The following is a 21,043-nucleotide window of genomic DNA, read 5'->3' on the forward strand; positions in this document are numbered from 1 at the left end:
ACATTGGCTTTGGATGGACACTGATTGGCCGCTATATTTGTTCTAAGAACACCAGACTGTCTCCATATACTACAGAAGCTGGTGGTACTTCCTACTTACAAATTAGTTATCCAGATACATTAACAATAAATTCCTCATCTTTGGAAGTCATTGATTCGTAAAGTAATTAACATCACCTTTCCTCATCTATTTCCTCATGCCCTTTCCTCTCATTAGCTAATTAAGGCTCTTTCCTCTTAAAACATTCCTGTTTACAACAAGAAGGGAAACACATTGGCATTCCTCCATGTAGGCAAACAAAGACCAGAGCCATCAATAGGAAATATAAGTGAATTTGTGCTGTGCAGGAAGTGATAGATGAGGCAACTTTTTCTTTTAGTGATTTCGAACAAAGGAAAACTGGACAAAAGGGAATGAACATATTACTAGGATAAAACATTAAAAATGCCTGAAAATAACTAGAAATAAATATGCCTGAAATAACTAAAAATAAATAATGACTGGCAACTCTAAGTTAGGAGAAATGAGGTTGTGTATGCTTCTCTGAAGTGAATAACTTGCCTATTAATCAGTAGGAGGCTAATTATAGCCAACAGAGATTCCCAGTGCAGTGATTATAAATAAGTAATTATCCCTGTACCTGTACACTAGTGAGTAAACCACGACTGCCCTTCACATCACAGGTGTTACAGGGCTACTGTGAAGGAAATCACAGAAGTCCAGTACAGGCAGCAGTCAAGTCATCACAACTACGCTGGAAATGTAAATTCACAACAGGCATTTGTTGAGACTAAAACCACTGCAGAATCAAAAGGTTGTCATCATTTTTTTTCTTGCCCTTTTCACCTTGCCCTATCTACTACCCCCAAATCACTTACCCCACCCCAACCCAGTTGGCAGTCATAAGGATTCCAGCCTTGGAGTTGTGCCCAGCAAGGTTTGTACAGCAGTGGCAAAGTACCACCCAGTCCCTTGCTAGAACAAACTTACACAGGCTGTACTCTGCTATTGTTTACAACAATTGGACTTCCTCAGCATCCCTGGGGAAACAGCAGCAAATGTATAAAGTAGCCATGCAGTCCTGCTCCTCCTAGGCCTCAAATGATGCATTCTACCTAAGGACAGCACTACAGAGCCATCTGCTAAAATTCAGAAACACTACGGAGATTGGAAAGGAACAACAACAGGCACTGCTTTTTCCTCCAGCCCCCAGAAGCAGTTCAGAACACTGTCCATGCACTGTTCTTGCTCTGCAGGGCTTCCTGAAGGAACAACACACTGTGCCATTTGTCGGTGAGTTTACTTGACCAAATCAATGAGCAGGCTCACAGGGAAATCACAGCAAGCCCTCCTCCCACAGCGAACACTGCTGTAGCAATGCCTTAAAATGGAAATTAAATCCTAACAGGAAGAGCCTCCACTCAGTGCCAAACAGTGGCAGGATAACGTGCAACTGAGGATGAAAAAGTAATTTCCAGAAACAAACTGGGTAATGCAAAGAGAAAATGAGGAGGAGAACGAGAACTACTCTAACAGGGAAAGAGCTGCAATTCAATTTCTTTCATCTGCTTACTGACAGTAAGAACACGTGAGAAAAAACAGGGATGGACATGACTTCCACCTTACCTTTATGTCATTGACATTGTAAGTTTGTGAGCATAACTTTTAAAAAGAAATACTGGGCATCAGAAGAACCAGGCATCTTTCTAACAATCCTACAAGACTGTCTAACTTTTGTTTAATTTGCAGCATCAGTAGCTTTGGCAAGTCAACATTGCAAATAATCTTAATTGTGCCAACATTTTATGCTCACTCCTGGCTTTTTGATACCAACAACCCATGAGTGGCATTTCCAAAGCTCATCTGAAATCATTTGTGAAACAAAGACACAGACAGGAAAACAGACTGGACAGGTTCTGCCCAACAAAACACCAGACAGCAGAAGTTTCCTGACTGCAATGAAAAGTAACAGGTGAAACACACTTTTTTACTGAATTTTTAAGAGGCTAGTGGGACAACACAGAGTAGAGCTACTGCAATATGGCAGTTAAAGAAAATAAAAAATCCAGTCTAACTTAGTTGAAAATGCTGAGAATCCATGGCCCAGATCCACAATCCACATGTATGTTTACCATCCTACTGAAATCACTAGGGTGCAACTTAAAACAAATGCAGATGACAGATTCAGTTTAAGTAATGTTCTTTAGCCTCTTCTTCCCCCTTTCCAAAAAACAAAGCACCCGGAAAGGCATTAATCAGAATTAACTATGGGCTGAAATAATTATGGATTTTTTTCATTAAAATTAATTTAATTAATGAGCAATGCTCTTATAGAATAACCAGAGTTACTAGTACAGAAACAGAAAAATATAGGCTGTTCAACTAGCAACCAATCTCTAAACATTTTACAGGAGCCCCACAGGAATAAAATGTGGTTCAATATTGATCTAGCTTTAAACCAGCCCTGGAGTTCAACATCACCAGAATTTAATATTGTTGATACTGATAAAAGAAATGGGGATAACACGTTTGTAGAGTAACTATCTACTACCCTGTCAGCTCAATGGCCAAAAATCACTCCCTTTGCCTAAGGTCCAGTGTTGGCTTTAGACCTTTGAAGGTGAAAGCAGAAAAACAGTGCATGTTTACTTTCAGTCCTAAAAAGCAAAGAAGAAAGTACTTTCTTTGGTCATTTATCTGCTGATTAGCCTGCTGCATTTATGAAATCACTGCCATGAGATTCCACACACAATTAAAGGGCACTTTTCCACTGACCACAGGCACACAGGAATGTGACACACATCTTTCATTTATTCAGTAGTTATTCTAACTGTCTCTCTCCCCTCTTCTGACAACTCACGATAAGAGAGCCACACTTCTCTAAAAAAAGGGACAAGAGCTTCCCAGAGGGTTGTAGTCGTAAATTAAATTTTTTACCAGTTTTCTTAAAAGAATGTATCAAATACAGTTCATCATTCCCAAGAAATCTGTCAAGGGAATTAAAACAAGAAGCTTATCACCTGAACAGAAGTTCCTTTACTGTAACTTCTTTAAGAAATATGAGAACAGGGAAACTCAATGGGAACATAGAACACATACAGGGAACATAACTGTGATTTTCAAGTCACCATAATTTTTCCTATGCATGAGCAATTTCATTTTTTATGAAGAGCAGGGATCTTTCTGCCAGGAAGATTCTGACCTTCTTGCTATCACATGAAACCAGAGCAACACAACATTCTTCAGTTTTTAAATTATGAACTCATATTTTTGAAGCATCAAAACAATAATTCAAGAAACATCATGATCACACGGGTGTATTTTTGGTAAGGATAAGATTATCACTTATTTTGATTTCTTTCTTTGCATGTGGAGTCAACATTCACAATGATAGCAGTGCAGTTAACAGCAGCAAGGAAATGGCTATTTAAAGCTGGGTGGCTGTAGAGAAATTCCTATCCTATCTGCCTGAGTTTCAACAACTTTTTACAAGCCCAGCAGATTAATACATGGTTATTATTTAGTGTATGTATGAAAAAAAATTGTAAAAAATCAACAAATTACATATCTGCATTTGAAGAACTAATTATACAATTAAATTACTATTGCCATATAAATCATTACGGGGAGCTTTCTCGGGATAGGAGAGGCGAGTTCGCAATTGTAAATATCCAGGCACATTTCAAGGATGCGGGGGAAGTCCCCAACACAAGTACACCTCCCTCGCAGGCTCACAAAACAGGCCAGGGTCTAGAACTACAAAAGACTTGCAGGACTCCCCAGAAACTCCTCCTTTCCCCAGAGCTACAAAGAACGCACCAAAGATGCTCTCGCGCACGGAAAGCTTCACCTGAAAACACCGAAAATAAGGAAAGAGGGAGGAAAAAAGAGGAAGGCGCTCCGCAGGCAACTACACGAGGGGCGATGTCAAGTCTCCGCTTCGCCCCGCCAGCCCGCCCGGGACCTTCCCGCCGCCCCCCCGCGCTGCCCCGCGCACCTTCCGCCGGGAGCGGCCGCCGTCGCCGGGCGGTCTCCGGGGGGTGGTGGCGGTCACCGTGAGCCCCGAGCTGTAGCGCAGCATCCCCGCGGGCCGCCGGGCCGGCGCTCTCTGCGGCTCCTCGGGCCGCCGCCGCCGCTCCGCCCCCGCGCACTTGGCCGCGGGCGGCCGCAGGGGCCGGGCGGGGGCGGGCCGGGCTCCGCTTCCCCTCCGCCCCGCAGAACCGACGGCCCGAGCCGGCTCCCGCACCGCCGGAGCGCCCCGTGCCCTCGCCTGGGGTGACGCGGGGCAGAGGCGCTGCGGGACGCTGAGGTGCCCGCGCAGGGTGGCATTCCCTCCGCTCACGGGAGTGTTGGGTGTCGGGTGCAGCCTGGGGAGAGCCAGGAGGGGAGACCCAGACAGGTCCCTCTGTCACACGGCCACCTCCCGGCGCTGGAAAACGGGCGTTAGGGCTCGCAGGAGCCACTGGCGGCCACTCAGCCCCCTTCTCCGGCACCCACCTCTGAGCGCTGTAAGGGAGCGCTGTGTGAAAGCTGGGCACTGTCCTCCCCTTCTTCCCACGGCAATTCGAGAGCCACCCTGGTCTGTCAGTTGTCCGTGCTCCAGGAATGGGCACCGGGCTCCTATGAAAGCACGGAGACCCCAGCCAGCCTCCGTGTTGACAGGCACAAAGCCGGTGCAGCTCAGCGCATGAATGACAGCACCGGCCCCAGCGCCAAAGGTCCAACAAGGTGAGTGTGGTCTGCCCGAGCCGGCTGGCCCCGAGCCAGATTGCAGGTGTGGACTTCAGCATTTCAGATGCTCAGTTCTTCCGGATCTGGCCTGAGGGAACGCCATAACCCTGCACGGCCTAGGCACACACCTTCATCGGCAGCCTTGGGCATCTGTCACGAGCACTACATTCCTCAGTAATCAAGGGAGCTATAAGCAAAGGAGATGCTTTTGTTTGAAAGAAATGGCAGAACAAATAACTTAAACAGCATTTTAAAACTAATTTATCTCCTGTCTCCATGTAATTAAATTAAGACCACGAGAAAACAGAGTTATGGCTATGCAATGTCCTCACCCGTTAAGATGTTAATGACCAGAGAATTGAAGAGAGGAAATCCTCATTGGAAAAATGGAAACTGCACTGAACTATGGGTGCCTCACCCTCTCTGTGCACAACGCCTCTGTTCTCTTCTGCCTCAGCTCTCTGTCCCCAGGGCAGGATATTGAGCTACCGACATGACAAGGATCTGAGGAAGAGGAAGAAATCATTGCCCAGCGCAGAGGAATGAATGAAGGGTCTGCATTTAGTATTCAGCATCTTTTTTCTTGTTTTCCCAATTACTGTTCATTCCTCCTCCCGCGGAAGGTAATATAACCCAAGGCAAATGAATTAGAACATCCACTAGTATTTGGATTTCTCTCAAGGCAAGATCGAGTGCTACACAAATCTTTTTGTGGTAAGGTGTCTTGTTCCTACAAACAATTGCATTTCCATATGAATCACCCCCTATCTTAAGCCCTGGTTGTAATGCTGCTTTTGTGGGTTTGCAGGTGGATACTAGATGTGTCATAATCAACAGGAACAAGTTCCTCCACAAGTATGTTGTCTACTGGTGGGGCTATCCCTTAGCACTTGTTCCTGGTCATTCTGATGAGTCTATTTAAATTCTGGTATGCAGACAGCTGGTGACCTCTGTGGTTTCAGCTGTGAAGGAGATTGTCCTGGTTGGTTACAAGTTGTACCTTCGGGACTGTATTTCCCTCTGGGCTTCCCACTCACTGCAAGGCACCAACTCAAGTGCTTTTCTAAGAACAGGCACAGAGACTAAACTTGTACTTCACTACAGAAAAGGACCTCCCTTCCTATATGGTAAGAGTATGGCACAATAATCATTGGCATGAGAAAGTAAGGCACAATGATCAGATCTCTGGGAAAATTTGCAAGATCTGCATCAACTGAGAATATTGATAATTTTGATGGAAATAAGTGCAGATGAGCAAAAGACTTGTCCATGGATAATAGAGACAATAAAAATATGGTCTTCTCTGTTATGTCTACTTTAGTTGCAGCTCTCCCCGTTTCTTGGAAAATAGCAGAAAGACATGTTTATTTGATTTATCAATATTTGTTTGAAAAGGGGCATCTTCTATTTAATCATCAAATTAATATCCTCCAAGAAAAAATAACCTACTTGCATGGTGAGTAGTCTCCTTATACTCTCAGAGTCCCCTTCCCCCACCAACAAGATGCACAACTCTCCTAATGAAAGTAATTTGTTTGCTGCCTTGCTACTTGACGATGCAACTATTTGCAGTCTCTTCACCCCTTGCATAGCCTATGTGGCCCTTCTGCATGAAAGCAACATTTGGAACAATTTTTCTTCATTCCCAAGGCTCTGCTACAGTACAGGGATTATGGAGCCAAGCACTTATATGGAGTGAACATATGGTATTTCCTAGGTGGCAAAATGAAAACTCAAGAGAAGTCGTTGAAGCAATATGAGACACACAGCAGAGCTGAAAAAAAGAACTCTAGAATTATTTTTGGATTAAGAAAGGATAAACAAATTTGTGATCTTCAGCTTGGACAAAAGACAGTGGCAGGGGATGGGTGACAGAGGCATAGAAGATCATGACTGGTATGCAGAAGTGAACAGGGAATAGCTGTTCATTATTTCCTACCCTTGAGAATAGTGGATTTGAGGAAAACCAGGCACCACATTTCTGTGTGAAATTAGGTCAGAAGAATCACTGATCATGAAGAGTATAAATGCTCCCAAAAAATAGCTGGGTAACTTCATGGAAAACAAGCTACAAGGGCTATGAAACATGAAGACATGCCTACAGCTACTGATTCAGGAGGTCCCCAAAATGTGGGTTTGCTGTGTTGACAGCTCCCCAGTCAAAGGACCTCTGAGCACTCCCTTGTCCTCCTGGGCAGGATTGACTCCCCACCGACCGTACTAGAGGTGCCAGGCTTCTAGCAAGCAACAGGTCTCCTCTGCTCTGGAAAGGTGCTCCTGTGCCCAGGTGTGGCTTGCCTTGGGCACATTCTGCATGTATTTATGGCTGCAGCTCATTACTCCACGTCTGCCATTCTCTCTCACTCCCTGTGGTGTTTTAAGACAGTCACTCACCCTTTCCCCACAGTCTCCTTCTTTCATTCCCTGAAGCCTCTGGGAGAAGTCTCTGCTTGGCTTCAACTTGTCCCTGTTTGCCAAGCCCCATGATCTTTTCTCCTTGGTTCTGATGACCTGAAGTAGATTTGCCACAGTTTAGAATTCTTTTTTCCTTCAAAAGTCATGGTACAGTGCTGTAAGCACTTCATACTGTGCTTGGGACATGGCACTAGTTTACAGAAACAAGATGAAGGACTAGAAAGTAAATCACTACTTGGGAATTAGTTTGACTAAAATAACCCTATTCTGCTGACTTTTACAGCTGGACAGACTGCCCAAAAGGTATAGAATCATACAGACTGCTCACAGACAATATACAATATGGTGGTAGAACATAATCCAACCAAGAAGTTGAACTTTCTGTTCAAAACCTGCCAGTGCATTGTGACTACAATGGTCCAAAGGCACAGCAGGTTAATTACAGAAAGACACTACACAATGAATATCTGAAGCAATAGTTATTGTGAAAAAGCTAATATAATTACATAGAAACAGCAAGAAATTTAAAGTCTAGGCACCTTCTTTTGTTTTTCGTAACTACCTTGTTTCCCATCACCAGCATTACTGAAATATATTCTCCCCAGGAGGCTCAAAGACCATTATACTGCGGGGAAAATGAAACTGGATGTCACAGAATCAACAGGCCTTTCTATGAAAAGCTCTTGATCACCAGATGGACACAGCATGCAGTACATGGAATAGGAAGAAGGTCTGCCCTCTTGGAACAGCCTGGTCTTGCCATAACAAATTGCCTAAATGTGGACATGGTAAAAGGCTGATGGTTGTTTTTTTGTTGGTGGTTTTTTTGGTTGTTTTTTTTTTTTTCCATCCATCAAAATCTCCTGTCCATCTTCAGGCTAACTGCTGACACAGTCCAGAGGGGAAAAAAAAGTTCCTGTAACACATGAACAACTGGAATATTAATACTATGAGATTTGGGAATAATTGAAGTTACAAATTGTACAAGAACTCACACCTGTGGTCATTAAGGTTATAAAGTCCCACTTGTATTGCTACAAAAATGAGGTTATAATTAACTTCTAATAGCCTTCACTTTCCAGGGGGATTAAGATCTATTCTGCCTTCATCATCCCTAAGGCATGGAACCCATTTATAGCAGAGATTATCAAACGGACAGATGCATGTAAAATATTTCAGAACCAGACTTAGTAAGAACTGGAGGTTTGATCAACTATGTTTCCTCAAAGCTGTTCCTTTTTTCTGCCAGCTCTCACTGTTGTATCCTACAAACATACACTTAACTCAGCACCATGTAACTATCAGGCTCTTTTTTGAGTATTACAGTTCATGTGAAAATTTTAGCCTGCTAAAAGTCGTAACAGAGCCTGACACATACCAGAAGCTGAGCCCCTAAAGTCAGTTGCCATAGGTGCTCTTGTATGCAATATACAAACCAATATATAATATTGTGCCAGTTTTTTGACTCTTTTTCTCTTCTCTCTTGTCTTTCATTGGCAAATCCATCTTTGCTGCATTTGAGTTACTGTTATGCTTTTGAATTGACATAACACATACAGCTATCTAAATGTCCAGCTTTGTTTAGCTACAAGCATCAAATCACTTCTCCGACCTATTGATACAACTGTTTGCTCTCACTTAACACTCTTGGTACGTGGCTAATAAAAGATTACTACAAAAACTCAGAACCTTTCCTGCTGATCTCATACACACAAATCTAAAATTAGGAATTCCCACATGAGGAGTTTGAAATTCAGAATACACATTTTATTTGTGCAAAGCCCTCAGTCTGTATTTCATGTAATTATTTCAGTTATGGCTGAATTGAATAAAAATTAAATTCCTGGAGTTATCTGCAATAATACCTTGCTTCCATCTTTACTGATAATGTAAAGTCACAGACTGCAATTGCAGAAAATGTTTCTTTTAATATCTTCTGCTTTTAATTGTTATCCTACTTTCTACTTAAAGTCCATGTTCCTGTTGAGTTCTCAAAGTACTTTCTAACTATAAAGCAACAAAGTAAAAAAATGCTAGATAGCTCCATAAGTAATACAATGCCATGTGCACAGTAATTTCCCCTGGAACAGACAGAAAGGACAAAAGGGAATGGGTTAGTCAGGAAAAGCTGTTTCTGGGCATGAAGAAAGAGCAAGTCCATTGAAGCCAAGTAGGTAATGACAACAGTACCAGGATTCTCCTATGTACCTTTATGCATCCATGTCAGAGCATTCCACACAGTTTGTAACCTGAGCAATGGGAAAAATGAGAATTTTACCTGGTAGATGTGATCTGTAGAGCCAGACTGTTAAAAGCATTTTATACAGGAACAAAATTTACTACTACTAAGATTTTAAAGTAGACTGCAAAGGCCTAGAAGGGGAGGTTTTTCAATAAAGAGGTATTTTTACCTTTATTTGGGACAGCTTTTCCTTAAGCATGTCTATAAATTATAATTTTACAATTCTATAGTCATTACTTTTGTCTTTAAAAAAGACTGGAGTTAAAAATCAACTGAGAAATATGAAATGTATTGAGACAAATATAGGACAGTTTAATTTATCACGTGTCTGTATCTGAATGAAAAGATCGCACTTTAATTTTTCAGTCACAAATTCTTTGGCATCTAGATAGCATCACTTCAGATGCTGTTGAAGCATGTAGGGCATCAATACAGTTCTGATTCAGCAGAAGAAGTACCACCCCCTGATTCATCTTCACCATTTCCTTTTTCATGTAGGTCTCTCATTCAGTTCACAACTGGGTCACAGCGCACAGCACTGTGGTTCAAGATACACGTGAAATGCTGGAAGCCTGTCACTCATTTTCCAGCAGTAGGTTTGGTTTAGTCAGTCATGCAAGCAGGACAGTTCAGCATAGATGTCATATAAAAATAATGCAGCACAAGAGCAACAGCATTGTTCACACAGGGGTGTGGCTTAGCCAGGTCACGAATGGGAACCTGTTAAGGTAGGTAGGGGAGTAGAAAACAGGCACACCCACCATTAGCTCCACTGTTATATTGTCAGGTAGCTTCATTTAAAATCCTGTTTCACTCCCTAGAGATAATAGCAAATGGTAGATCTCTTCTGATTCCAGCATTGTCATTGTGGCGGGAAATAAGGAAATTTTAGAGGCAGAAATAAATTGTAGAGTCCAAGTTCTCCCATAAGTGTGAAGAATGTACATATTTCAGTATTAATGACAGGAAATCACTACATGTATTTGAGTGATTTCTTTTAGTTTACAAAGGGGAAGATGAGATATTTCATCTTTGTTTCTCCACAGGAAAGGAAACAGAAGAGTAAGTAGGGCAAAACCAATATTCTGCTTCAGCTCTATCTTATGATAGAGGTAGAGAAGACCACAATAGCAAGTGGTTGACTTCAGCCCTGCTTTAGGACAGAGGATGATGGAAACCAGGCATTTGTCTAGAACATCTGCACAGACGCTACAGAAGTTCTCGGCTATTTGGCTTCTCCCTTGTTTCAGACCTCCATGTGCTTTCATCTCAGAATGATATACATGGGAATTAAGCAGTTCTTAATGGACTCTCACAGCCCATTGTCTGTTCATTCATACAGCTGGGATAGGGAGCTGTCCATAAAAGTTCTTTAGTGTTAGTGAAAGATCTTCTGTTTGTTCTATTATTTATTTCCTTTCTACATACTAAAAAGAAGTTCATTAGAAGCCATATATTAAAAAAATAAGGTGGAAGAGGAGGAAGGGGAGGTATTTTAACCATAAAATATCAGGTCATACTGACTTGTGAAATCGGGGGACATTTTTCATTGGGAAACTTTGGTCCCTCCATCTCCAAAAACATTCTAGCAGACATCTCTGTATCTACAGTATAATGAAATCTTCTTATCCTGTCACCAAGAACTGTCTCATTTCCTCTGTGCCTAAGTCATCATAATAATAGAAAAAAGTAAAGTTATAATCAATACAGAAGATAATGTTTGGTCTAACTGGACTAAAGTTATTAGGAGGAACATAGGAAGGACTAAATAGTGAAGATACTTAATAATAGCTGAGCTGCAATGACTAAATATTGCTTAGGGGACTTCCCCTCTAACATTGGAAGGAAATGGATTTACACACCTCACCACTTATATATTTGGTCACACACTGTATCTGTGAATCTGGATGGCCACTCCCCAGATTTCCCGTGTGTCATCCTTCAGGATGCTGCAGCCCAGAAGGAGATAGACTTCCGTCATTAGCACTAATTTGAAAATTGCATTTCCCTGAACAATTAGCTGCTATTTTTCTCATAACCTCACCATGCCTAAGCATTTTGCTGCACTTCTGGTCTACCTAAGTTACTTCTTGGAGTAGTTTATTAAAAGATAATAGAGCACCATTCCCACCTCAGGAAATCTTTGAGAGGAGTTACTGAAGGACTGAAAAGCTACCTGAGTGGCTGGACTGACTAACACATGGAATTCTATTAAGCCTCCTTGAGTTGGCCTAATAGGGCACATTTTCCTATATTTCTTGCTGAGGCAGAATTGTATCACCTTGGAGGGGTAAACAGAAATGGCATATCAAGAAGTGTGTTTAAATTCTTCTCTGTTGCAGCTTTGCATGGAAAGCAAACAGTATAGGACTGCTGTATTTATTTCAAAATGCAGCTTCTGCAAGGGGTATTCTTTTCCCACTAGCTTTGTTTAAGAAGAACTCACAAAGCGTTTTAAAATTCACACATACACAGTCACATGCATGACAGTTTGGATGTAAGCAGAGAAGACAGATACAAGAGGGGTAAGGATAACAATGAGTGCTTAGAACAGACTTGTCTGAAACACCAATTCTCCCTGGTGCAAAACAAGAACAGAAAGACACCAAAAATCATGACAAGAAAATTGCCCTACTTGTGCTCTCGTTTTTTACTAGAATCTGTCTGATAATAACTAAGAAGTAAATGGAAATGCTCTGGATATTAATGTGGGTTAATAGAATTAAAGTAGCACAAAGGAAATATTGCCTTTTATAATTAACCTGGAGATCCATTGTTGCCACAGGTCACAGAGTGAAGAAGCCCTGAAGGAAGAGGTTGGTACACATGTGGTTGTGGGTGGGTGTACAGGCTCAGGTTTAGGTCAGGCAGAATGGTGAGCTGGCTGGCAGGAAATCAGCTGAGTTATCAGCCAGATTTACCTGACAGGGACTGACAATATTCTCTGACACAACTGACATGGGGAGAAGGAAAGGAGGGGATCTGCCTTCCTATGGGGCCCTGGGAATTGGCTGCTGTTGAAAACAGGATGTTGGACCATCAGTCTGCCCCTGGAAATTTCTATATTCCTACCTTTTAGAGAAATATTTACCCAATGATTAATACAGTAATATTAATTTAATATATTAATTATATAACAAAAGACCCAATCCTCCTCCCTTTACAATCCCAGTAGTTTCTACTTCTGTAGAATAGAGGTTATAATATACTAATAGCATGCACTGGATACATTGAAAACACCTGATGGTTGTTGATTTTCTAGCTTGTTTTTAGTAAACCATTTGGAGTAACAAACACTTTCACCTCTGACAGTGTACTTTTGCTAAAGGATTAGAATGAAAAGTAAGTACACCAAAATATTCTGACAGCAGACAGGTTAGCAAGGTCTTATTGAGACATTTGGTACATTTCCCACTTCTCATATGACTGGAGTTACAGAGTCTCTTTGAATTTTGGGGTTTTCCTCTGTTAATACACACATTTAGTATTTTGATGGAATAACAAGAGAAGAGTAAACAGACAAAAAGTTCCTATAGAATTTAACACTTGGCAAAAAAATTAAAATGCCCTCCATAATTGCATTCCTGCTGAATATTTTTGTAGATTTCTCAATAGAATATTGTTTTCCTCTCCCTGGCTTATGCAAAAGACAGTGCTCAACGTGGGTGTAAATTGCAAAGGAAGGTGACTATAACTAGAACACTTTCTGCATCCTACCAATACAAACAAACCTTCCTGTTTAATAGGTTGCCTTTTTTGCATAAATCTGCTGTAACCATAAGCAGTATTTCATCATAATTTGGAATAATTTCAGTTTAAAGGTGATTTTCTGACAATGGAAGCATCTAGAAAAACAATTACTTGAAACGTATTTGGCTGAAATTTTAACCCTGATGGGAACCTGACATAAACTTCCTCATCTCTAGGCTGGATGTCTGCAGTGCAGGAAAGGTACACAAGCACACGTACAGATGGTATGGTTAGATTGATCTTTGTCTGGCATAACTCCAGTCATCACACTTTCATGAATGGGTGTTCTTACCAGCTGTGAACTTCTGGTTTTTGATAAATTATCACCATCAATGCCAGCGTGTCTAATCATACTGTATTTAAAAAAACCCTACCAATTTTTATTATCCTTGCTCTTTTCTGGAGATTGCCACCTTGTTACAGTGTCACTGAAGTGTCAAGACTAGACACTCTGAGCTTTTTTTACCCTTTATAAATTAATTTCTTCAGACTCAGTACCACTCAATTTTCTGTCTTCTTACAGAGTCATGCAATAGTATTTGAGTACTTACAGTACCAACATTTTTATAGGAAAGCACGATCCTCTTTCTCACATCAGTCACTTCATGCACCTTAACATCTTGAATGCTATTTTGACTGTGGTTCTACACTGAAAAGGATTTTTGTGGAGCAGCATGTCACTTTCTGAACAGACTACTTCCCGAAGGGAAACCTGGCTGTTCTGTCTCGTATTTCAATAGAGAATTGATTTCCACGGCGGAGGCACCGAAGACGCCCCGAACCACCCGCGGCCGAGGCCGCTCTGCTGCCCCCTGCGGGCCGCGCTCCCCGCCACTCCGAGACATCTCGGTCTCCACTGCGGTTCCAAAGTTAAAGATTGCCAAACGTTTTACGTCGAAAAAAGTATATTTTTTTTTTCTCAAGAGCCAGAAATTCCAAGCTCTGCTAAGCAGAATAGTTTCGGAGGAGCAGCAAAATTAATTGGGTGTTAGTCCCATTTTCTCTCTACATTACTTCTAATTCGTAAAAATGGCAAAGGTGGTAAGAAAAATTGCACTGACAAGATGAAGTGCCAATCAAAGTTAAAGCGCGTTGCTTGTACCTGACTCTATCTCCTCTCAGCTCATCCTCAGCAGCCTCCCAGGGCTCACAGCTGGCAGCTGGGCTCACTCACAACTGTGGTAAGAGGCACAGTTCCTCTGTGCCTCGCTGGTATTTTTATATACTTGAGAAGAAAAGCTAAAATGACACGACTTCATAAAAGTTCGTGGAGTCAAAGCTCAATTACCCGATATCTAGCGTTCTAGGCTCGGCAGGCACAGGAGTACAGGACTATTTAATCACTCAATGTGGAGACCTATTCAATGCAGGAATTACCCTGTGCACTGGTGCTGACACCCCACAGAACAGACCTGAGCCGACTGCAGCAGCAACTGAGCTTCCTGGTATCGAGTTTCCTTCCTCCACCTGCACTGCCCTTCAGCTGCAGCTGCTAAAGTCATTTAATGGCATATTGACATGGACGGATGCTGCAGTTTAGACAGAGCCTCCTGAGGCTCGGCTAATCCTGCTTTGAGCCATAAGCACCGGCATTCCCGGGAAAAGCGCCGTGAGGCTTTACAGTAACAGCCACCAGGTGAATACAAACATTCACCAAGAGGCGAGGTAAGCAGATATTGCACAATTTTAAAAGCTCCTTATTTTTCTCAAATAAAGCTGAAAAACAGGTGTTTAACGTCATGGCCACAGTGTGTCCTGACATTTCCTGTGCTAACCACCACAGCAGACTGCAGATACTGCCTGCTGTACTTGTGGACACATGGCCAGCAAGAAGTGAAGTAAAATGAAATCTCAGGGACACAGTACAGATTTCACCTACAAGAAAGACAAGACCCAGCAGACACCTGGGGAGTACAATCGGGACAGGGGCGTTTTTTGAGGGTTGCTTTTTGTTTTGTTTTGTTTTTTTTTTTTGTTTGTTTTTTTTTGTTTTGTTTTTTGGTGGGTTTTTTTTGGGTTTTTTTTTGTTTGTTTGTTTTGTTTTGTTTTGTTTTGTTTTGTTTTTTTTATCCTCTGACCAAAATACCCCAAAACTGTAAACTTGCCAAAAAAAGCAGAAGGTCCGAATAGCCACACCTTTCTGTCAGCACCTGGGAACCTGTAATTGCTGTGAATAAGCTAATGTTAACTCTGTTTCCCAGACATCTGGTGGTCAGGTCTCTTCACTTCCTCTCTGGCCTGATGCATCTAAGCCACACACTGGGTCTTCCAACAGAGTCTGCACTTGTCACTGATGAAGAACCACAGCTGGGAAGGGCAAGAGAGACCATCAGCCAGGTACTGTGTTAGAAAGCACACCACAGCACAGCACAGACTGGTAGTCCTGAGACACTCACCTGCACCCTTATAGGGCTGTCGTGTTGTAAGCAACTGGCCCAGCAGAGTCTCTAAATGGAACCTGTTTCATTTAGAAAACCAAATTTCCAAGTTCGTGAGCATTTTGAGTTGGTTTGTTTATCCACACAGATCATAGTTTTCTATTGTGACTCAGTAATGCTTAAGAAGTTCACATTTGGGAGGGACATTTTGATCTAAGTTATGAATTTGACCTTATCTCTAAAATAGCTGGACACCATGCACAATATGTACTGAAATAGCAAGGCACATTGGGCTGTGTTTAAAGTACACATAGCCTGATTCAGGAAGCTTCCTTTCTTTGGTTGGCTGATTTTACTGCTTTTACATAGTTTTTTGAACTCTATTTTTTTTCCTTTCCACTTTTCATAGCCATTGTACCTGTTACACAATAAACCATTTTCTTGTTTGAAGAAAACCAGATTTGAAACTCCCCATAAAGAAAGGAAATCTATACTTGAGGCTGTTGTTCCACAGAAAAGACACTCCACAGAGGCTGCTGGTTACTGCAGAGCCAGACCTTCAATCTCAGATGTGTGCCAGGATCCTTAAGAGTGAAGGGAAGGTCAAAATCAAATTAATCAGAACAGGATCCTGAGTTGAATCTTTCCTGCTGTCTATTTTTTCCTTACTTCCCATTATGCCTTTTGGTAGGGTCCATCCTAGCCAGCCTGCATGCAACCAAGATGAAAGGAGTACTTGAAACTAGTGAAAATAGCTTTGTAACCTAACACATGAAGCATTGTTCAGAAAGCCCATTCTGCTGAAGAAGTAGAAGTACACAGAAGGCAAAGCAAAACTCAGGTTACCTGTAATGAGTCCCTCCTCTGCACACACATAGAAGCGTTCCTATCGTTTTCTTACTCACAACTTGGAGAGTTTTAAACTTTCATCCTCCACCTGTGCTCTGAATTTAAGCAATTTTTTTTATTGCATGTTCTTCTGCTAATGGCATGAAGCTTCAGGATCTAAATAAAGCAGTAAACTGTTATTAGAAGTGGAGAAAAGATCAAATGTTCCAGCTTAGATAAAACAGTCCCTGCTGATCTCACATAAGGTTCACTGGTACCAATCATTAAAGGGCTGCCATGCTGAGGTAGGTGAGGCAAACTGACTACTGCATTTGGCCTTGTCTGCTGAGCTTCACTCCCCTTCTTCTTAAGTCTTTCCTTTCTTACATGTTAAAAGAAAAACCTGTAATGCAAATTTCTTTCTATTAATTTCTATACCTTTTTCTCAATAGCCCAGTGCTCATGAGTAAATTTTGTGATGACAGTGGAATTTCCCTCAGTATAACATAGTAGGGTCAGGGGGTTAAACATGTGACCTAGTCAGAACCTTATACAAAAAAGAGAAATTAAATGTGTTAAAAACCCTGGCAATTTCTAAAGAATGTTGCTCTTTCAGCAAAGTCTTTGAACACTTTGCAATGTTACTTGATAAGTGCAATTGGTAGAAATTAAGCAGCTGAAATGTGTAGCTCTACTCACAGGATAGGAAGCTCCAGTAAGCTGAAAGAATCAACATTTAATTACTAAATATGCTGTGTGATCCAGAAAAGGCTTAAAAGCTGAAGCTATTGCACTGTGTAGCACACTCAGCAAAGCACACAGCTGGTCTGTAAAAAAATAAGAAAAGCACATGGCTTCTGGAACAGTTTAGAAAATAATTTATAAACCAGAACAGATTATTTAATCAGGAAAAGGGAATTAAGTTGAGAAGAAAGAGGATAAATCAGAGGAATACACAAATTAATCAACAAGTTACAGTCTCATCACCAGGAGTTGTGGGGAGAAAATGTGCCTGGTGATTGAACAGTAACAAGCACAGTGATGAAATAAAGTATTTGCACAGTACAGGAGTTTCCTTAAATAAAGTGCAGTGCAAGGAAATAGGTACAGGGGACAGCAGGAAGATGACAACTTTTTATTTTTTCAGGCACTAACAACAATATGATGTCTGAAAAATTATAATGCTTTTATGAACAGGGAGGCCTTCCAAACTCAAGGGCATTAAAATGCATTATTGTGAAGAGTGTCTTTAATTTCATTACTTAGTGGGTGAGGAGTCTAAGGAGGACAGGAGGATTTTCTTCACTTGTTTAACATTTCCATATTTTGCACTGTATAGAAGCTGCCATGTAAAGATCTCAGAACACTTGCCAAATGCTGGTGATTTAACACATAAAAAAACTGTTGTAGAAGTTATTTGTCTTCTCCTATCTACAAAAGCAGACTCAGAAAACCAAGGCCATTAATCCCAGAAAGGACAAGAAGTTCACTGTTCACTACAGATTACTTACACCAAGAGACAAACATCCACTATAAAAGTCATCAGTTTAGGCTTATAGAAAACATGATTTAGCTTGGGTCTGTTTGTTTAAGAGATATTATTGTACCTTGGAAGAAAACTGAAGGTCTCTACAGCTCAGGATTCAAGCCATGTCTCTGTAATATTCTAGAAACTGATGTTTATGCAAACTTCTGGGGACTGAATGTCTGGTAACCATGTTTCTTTACATGTAACCCCCCCACCCTTGCTTCCTTTTATGGGTCAAGAGCTTCTTCTGAAATTCATTTAAAAATAGATTACATGAAAAAAAAACAGGAAAATTTTTCTGAACTAAACTTTGAAGATGAGCTTTGATCAGAGCAAACAGGAGGTGGAGTGAACAAATAAGATGACCATAAACTATTACTAATTTTGTTTATGGCAATGAAGATGATTTTACCATCACCACAGTTAACATGTATCGAGAAACTGAGCTACCAATTGCTTGGTGAATGAACTGAAATATCTTTTTCAGTGTCTTAAGACTTTTAGTCACATTATTTGAGAACTCTAAAGAGGCAACACCACTGGCAAATCAAATGAACAAACTGAAGACAAGTCCTTTTTTTGAAGACACCAGTGTGGAGGGAGGTTCACTAAGAAGGATCACTGGCAGTAGAAGTCTGCATCAATATTGTCTTCCTCCTCCTAAGATCAAATGAGGAGTCTTCTAGATGTTACACCTGCCACCTGCTTTACAAGTTACAAAGAAGGCAGCTATCCAAAGAGAAGAACATGCAGAAATTTGTTTACAGCATCAGTATTTCCCAGATAATTATTTTCTTGTTAGGTTTTAAACACATCTTCTATATGAAATTCAGTTGTTATATCAAGCTATATGCACAAAGTAGAACTGAGAGCACTGACTTTATTTTAAATGAATTGTTCTTTTACAGTTTAGTGTAACTGGAGGTAGATGCAATATTAAGTGATTTTTTTCCAGTGGTTTGAAATAAGTCATCTATGAACATTACAGGATAGAGTACCGGGGATTGGAATCAGTTGTGAAGTTAAGTCTACATAAACATGCAAATGAAACAACAAATAAATCACAGTAGTTTCTATGATGATTGTCAGTACAGTGTAGCACAGATCTTTTTGGATGAAAGACTGTTTCTGTGATGTCAAAACAGTTATTTGCCAATACTGCAAAAAAATTCCATGTGTATGCTACTGGCAAAGATACAAGATTCAGAGACAAAGTATTACAACTATGCCATTCCTATTATTCCCCATATAACTCAAATGATCAAAAGCAAGTTGAAGGGAATTACATGGCAAAGAGTCTGTGATCTGCTATGCAGGAATATATTTGTGACCTCGCAGGCAGGAGTTTCATTTCATGTAACTGGATGAAAATGGATACTGCCATTGTCAGGACTTTTGCCTTAATCACATCTGCCAGCCTCACTGTCAGAGCTGTTAAATTTGTTCTCTGCAGCAGATTCCTTTGTGGGAATAATGGAAGCTCCCAGCAACTTCAGTTCAAAGTACTTTTTACAATTCCGTGATTACTTGATGAAATCAATCAACAAAGTGCTCGCTAACCTGTAACTGAGGACAAATACTGATAAATAGACAGGACCTAACTATAGTTTATTAACAACATTTTGTAGTAATGCCCTTTCCTTAGAATTCTAGATTTGCAAAGGAGCAAAACCAGTCTGGTGTAATACAAATGACAAAAAATATTTTTAGCAACAAAATAGAAAATGTTTTTAAAATAAAATCTTCAATGCTCTTTCTTTTAGATTTCCCACAAAGTTTGTTGAATAGATGGATAACCCAAAATACAGATACTTCTGTAAAAACTGAAATACTAATATATATCTGCAGATATGACCTTGTACTGCAATATATCACAAGTAGATGGTCAAGAAGGAGTTAGAAAGCAAAATCAGATCACATGCTTTCTGTTTCCCTGGTGCAATTTCTTGCCAGCAGCATAACATTATTGAATCAATTAACAGATATAAGCATGTACTTAATTCAAAGACCACAAGTAACTTTACTGGAACAAGTAGGACTGTTCAGAAACTTGCAAGATGAGACTGCCCCAATGTTCTCAAATCAGCAGGCCTATAACATTCTGCCTCTGGCAGAACTGAATTCCTTTCAGGAAATGAAAGATACCAAGTAATAACTGACATCACTCTCACCCTTCCCTACCAAGAACAGAAAGCTTCCCAAATGAAGTTTACAAGGAAGTTGAAGCCAAGCCTCTCTCATCATGCAGATGTGATGGTCCTTTTAAAGTCAACAGGCAGGATTAACATTTGACCTCTAATATACAGAACACATACAATAAAACCTACACTGGTTTAAAATGTACTTCCTGGCCCAGGAACTATGAACCTGCTCTGTAATGCATGAAAGGTATTAATTTTCATTTGTTTTCTTCTTAGTGAAACCCAAACATAGCATTCAGTATAAACTTAAAGATTTCACATATCAAACTGATTTATATAATATTTGAAGCTTTACAAAATAGTACTAAAGTGGTTAATAAAAAGATCAAATTTAAAATATTTACATTTTATACATAATTTCCCCTTACTTACAATTATTAAATAATCTTCCACAGTTTCCTAAATTTTAGGGAAATGCCTTTAATAACTAAAAACTGATTTTGAATTACTATCAGATGGCTTTTTACTTGAACAGCAAAACCTCATTTCCAATGTGAAACACTATCCTCACATTTTCAGTAGCAGTTATATATATATATATACACATTTTTATACATATATATAGTTTTATAATGCAATCGTGTTTTCTACAATAAACAGTGGAGATCTAAATAAGAAAATGGCACAGTATAGATGGAAACATTGTATTCCCAACTCTTAAATCCCTTAATGTCATTTGGCTTCTAGAATATCCAGTTTCTTGATAATTTATGTTATTCTTCCAGTACTTTCAAGGAATTGCATCCCTACTTATTTAGATTTTTGTGTCATCGTCTTTTGAGAAATTATTTCCTGAAGGTACTTCACAGAGACTATCACCATCCGTGCTGAAATCATCATCGTCGTCGTCATCATCGTCAGAATCAGGCAACACTTTACTTGGTGACTTCTTCAGTCTGCTAAAACAAAAATACACATATTTGCTCTTAAAACAGCACATCTACACACAGAACACTTACACAAAGCTTTA

At 40.4% G+C, this 21,043-nt stretch overlaps 2 protein-coding genes across 7 annotated transcripts in view; both read right to left on the bottom strand.

Moving 5' to 3' along the window:
* The window catches only part of MYZAP (myocardial zonula adherens protein), a 55,713-nt gene extending 39,289 nt beyond the window's left edge, over positions 1-16,424 (bottom strand). The window contains exon 1 of one of the 4 annotated variants that reach the window (XM_083871035.1): positions 16,363-16,424. In XM_083871035.1, coding sequence (XP_083727161.1) covers positions 16,363-16,392 — 30 coding nt within the window. In that variant the 5' untranslated portion in view covers positions 16,393-16,424. Of the gene's footprint in view, positions 1-3,997; positions 4,112-4,497; positions 4,671-16,362 lie in introns of those variants that run through there. The other 3 variants (XM_083871036.1, XM_083871038.1, XM_083871037.1) reach the window with 3 other exon arrangements.
* A 2,314-nt stretch (positions 16,425-18,738) lies between these two features.
* The window catches only part of CGNL1 (cingulin like 1), a 59,371-nt gene continuing 57,066 nt past the window's right edge, over positions 18,739-21,043 (bottom strand). For 2 of the 3 annotated variants that reach the window (XM_083871085.1, XM_083871086.1), the window contains one exon: positions 18,739-20,972. In XM_083871085.1, coding sequence (XP_083727211.1) covers positions 20,828-20,972 — 145 coding nt within the window. In that variant the 3' untranslated portion in view covers positions 18,739-20,827. The remainder of the gene's footprint in view (positions 20,973-21,043) is intronic. The other variant, XM_083871087.1, reaches the window with a different exon arrangement.

The sequence above is a fragment of the Zosterops lateralis genome (genome assembly GCF_965231275.1).
Source record: "Zosterops lateralis genome assembly, chromosome: 13".
Lineage (NCBI taxonomy): Eukaryota > Metazoa > Chordata > Aves > Passeriformes > Zosteropidae > Zosterops > Zosterops lateralis.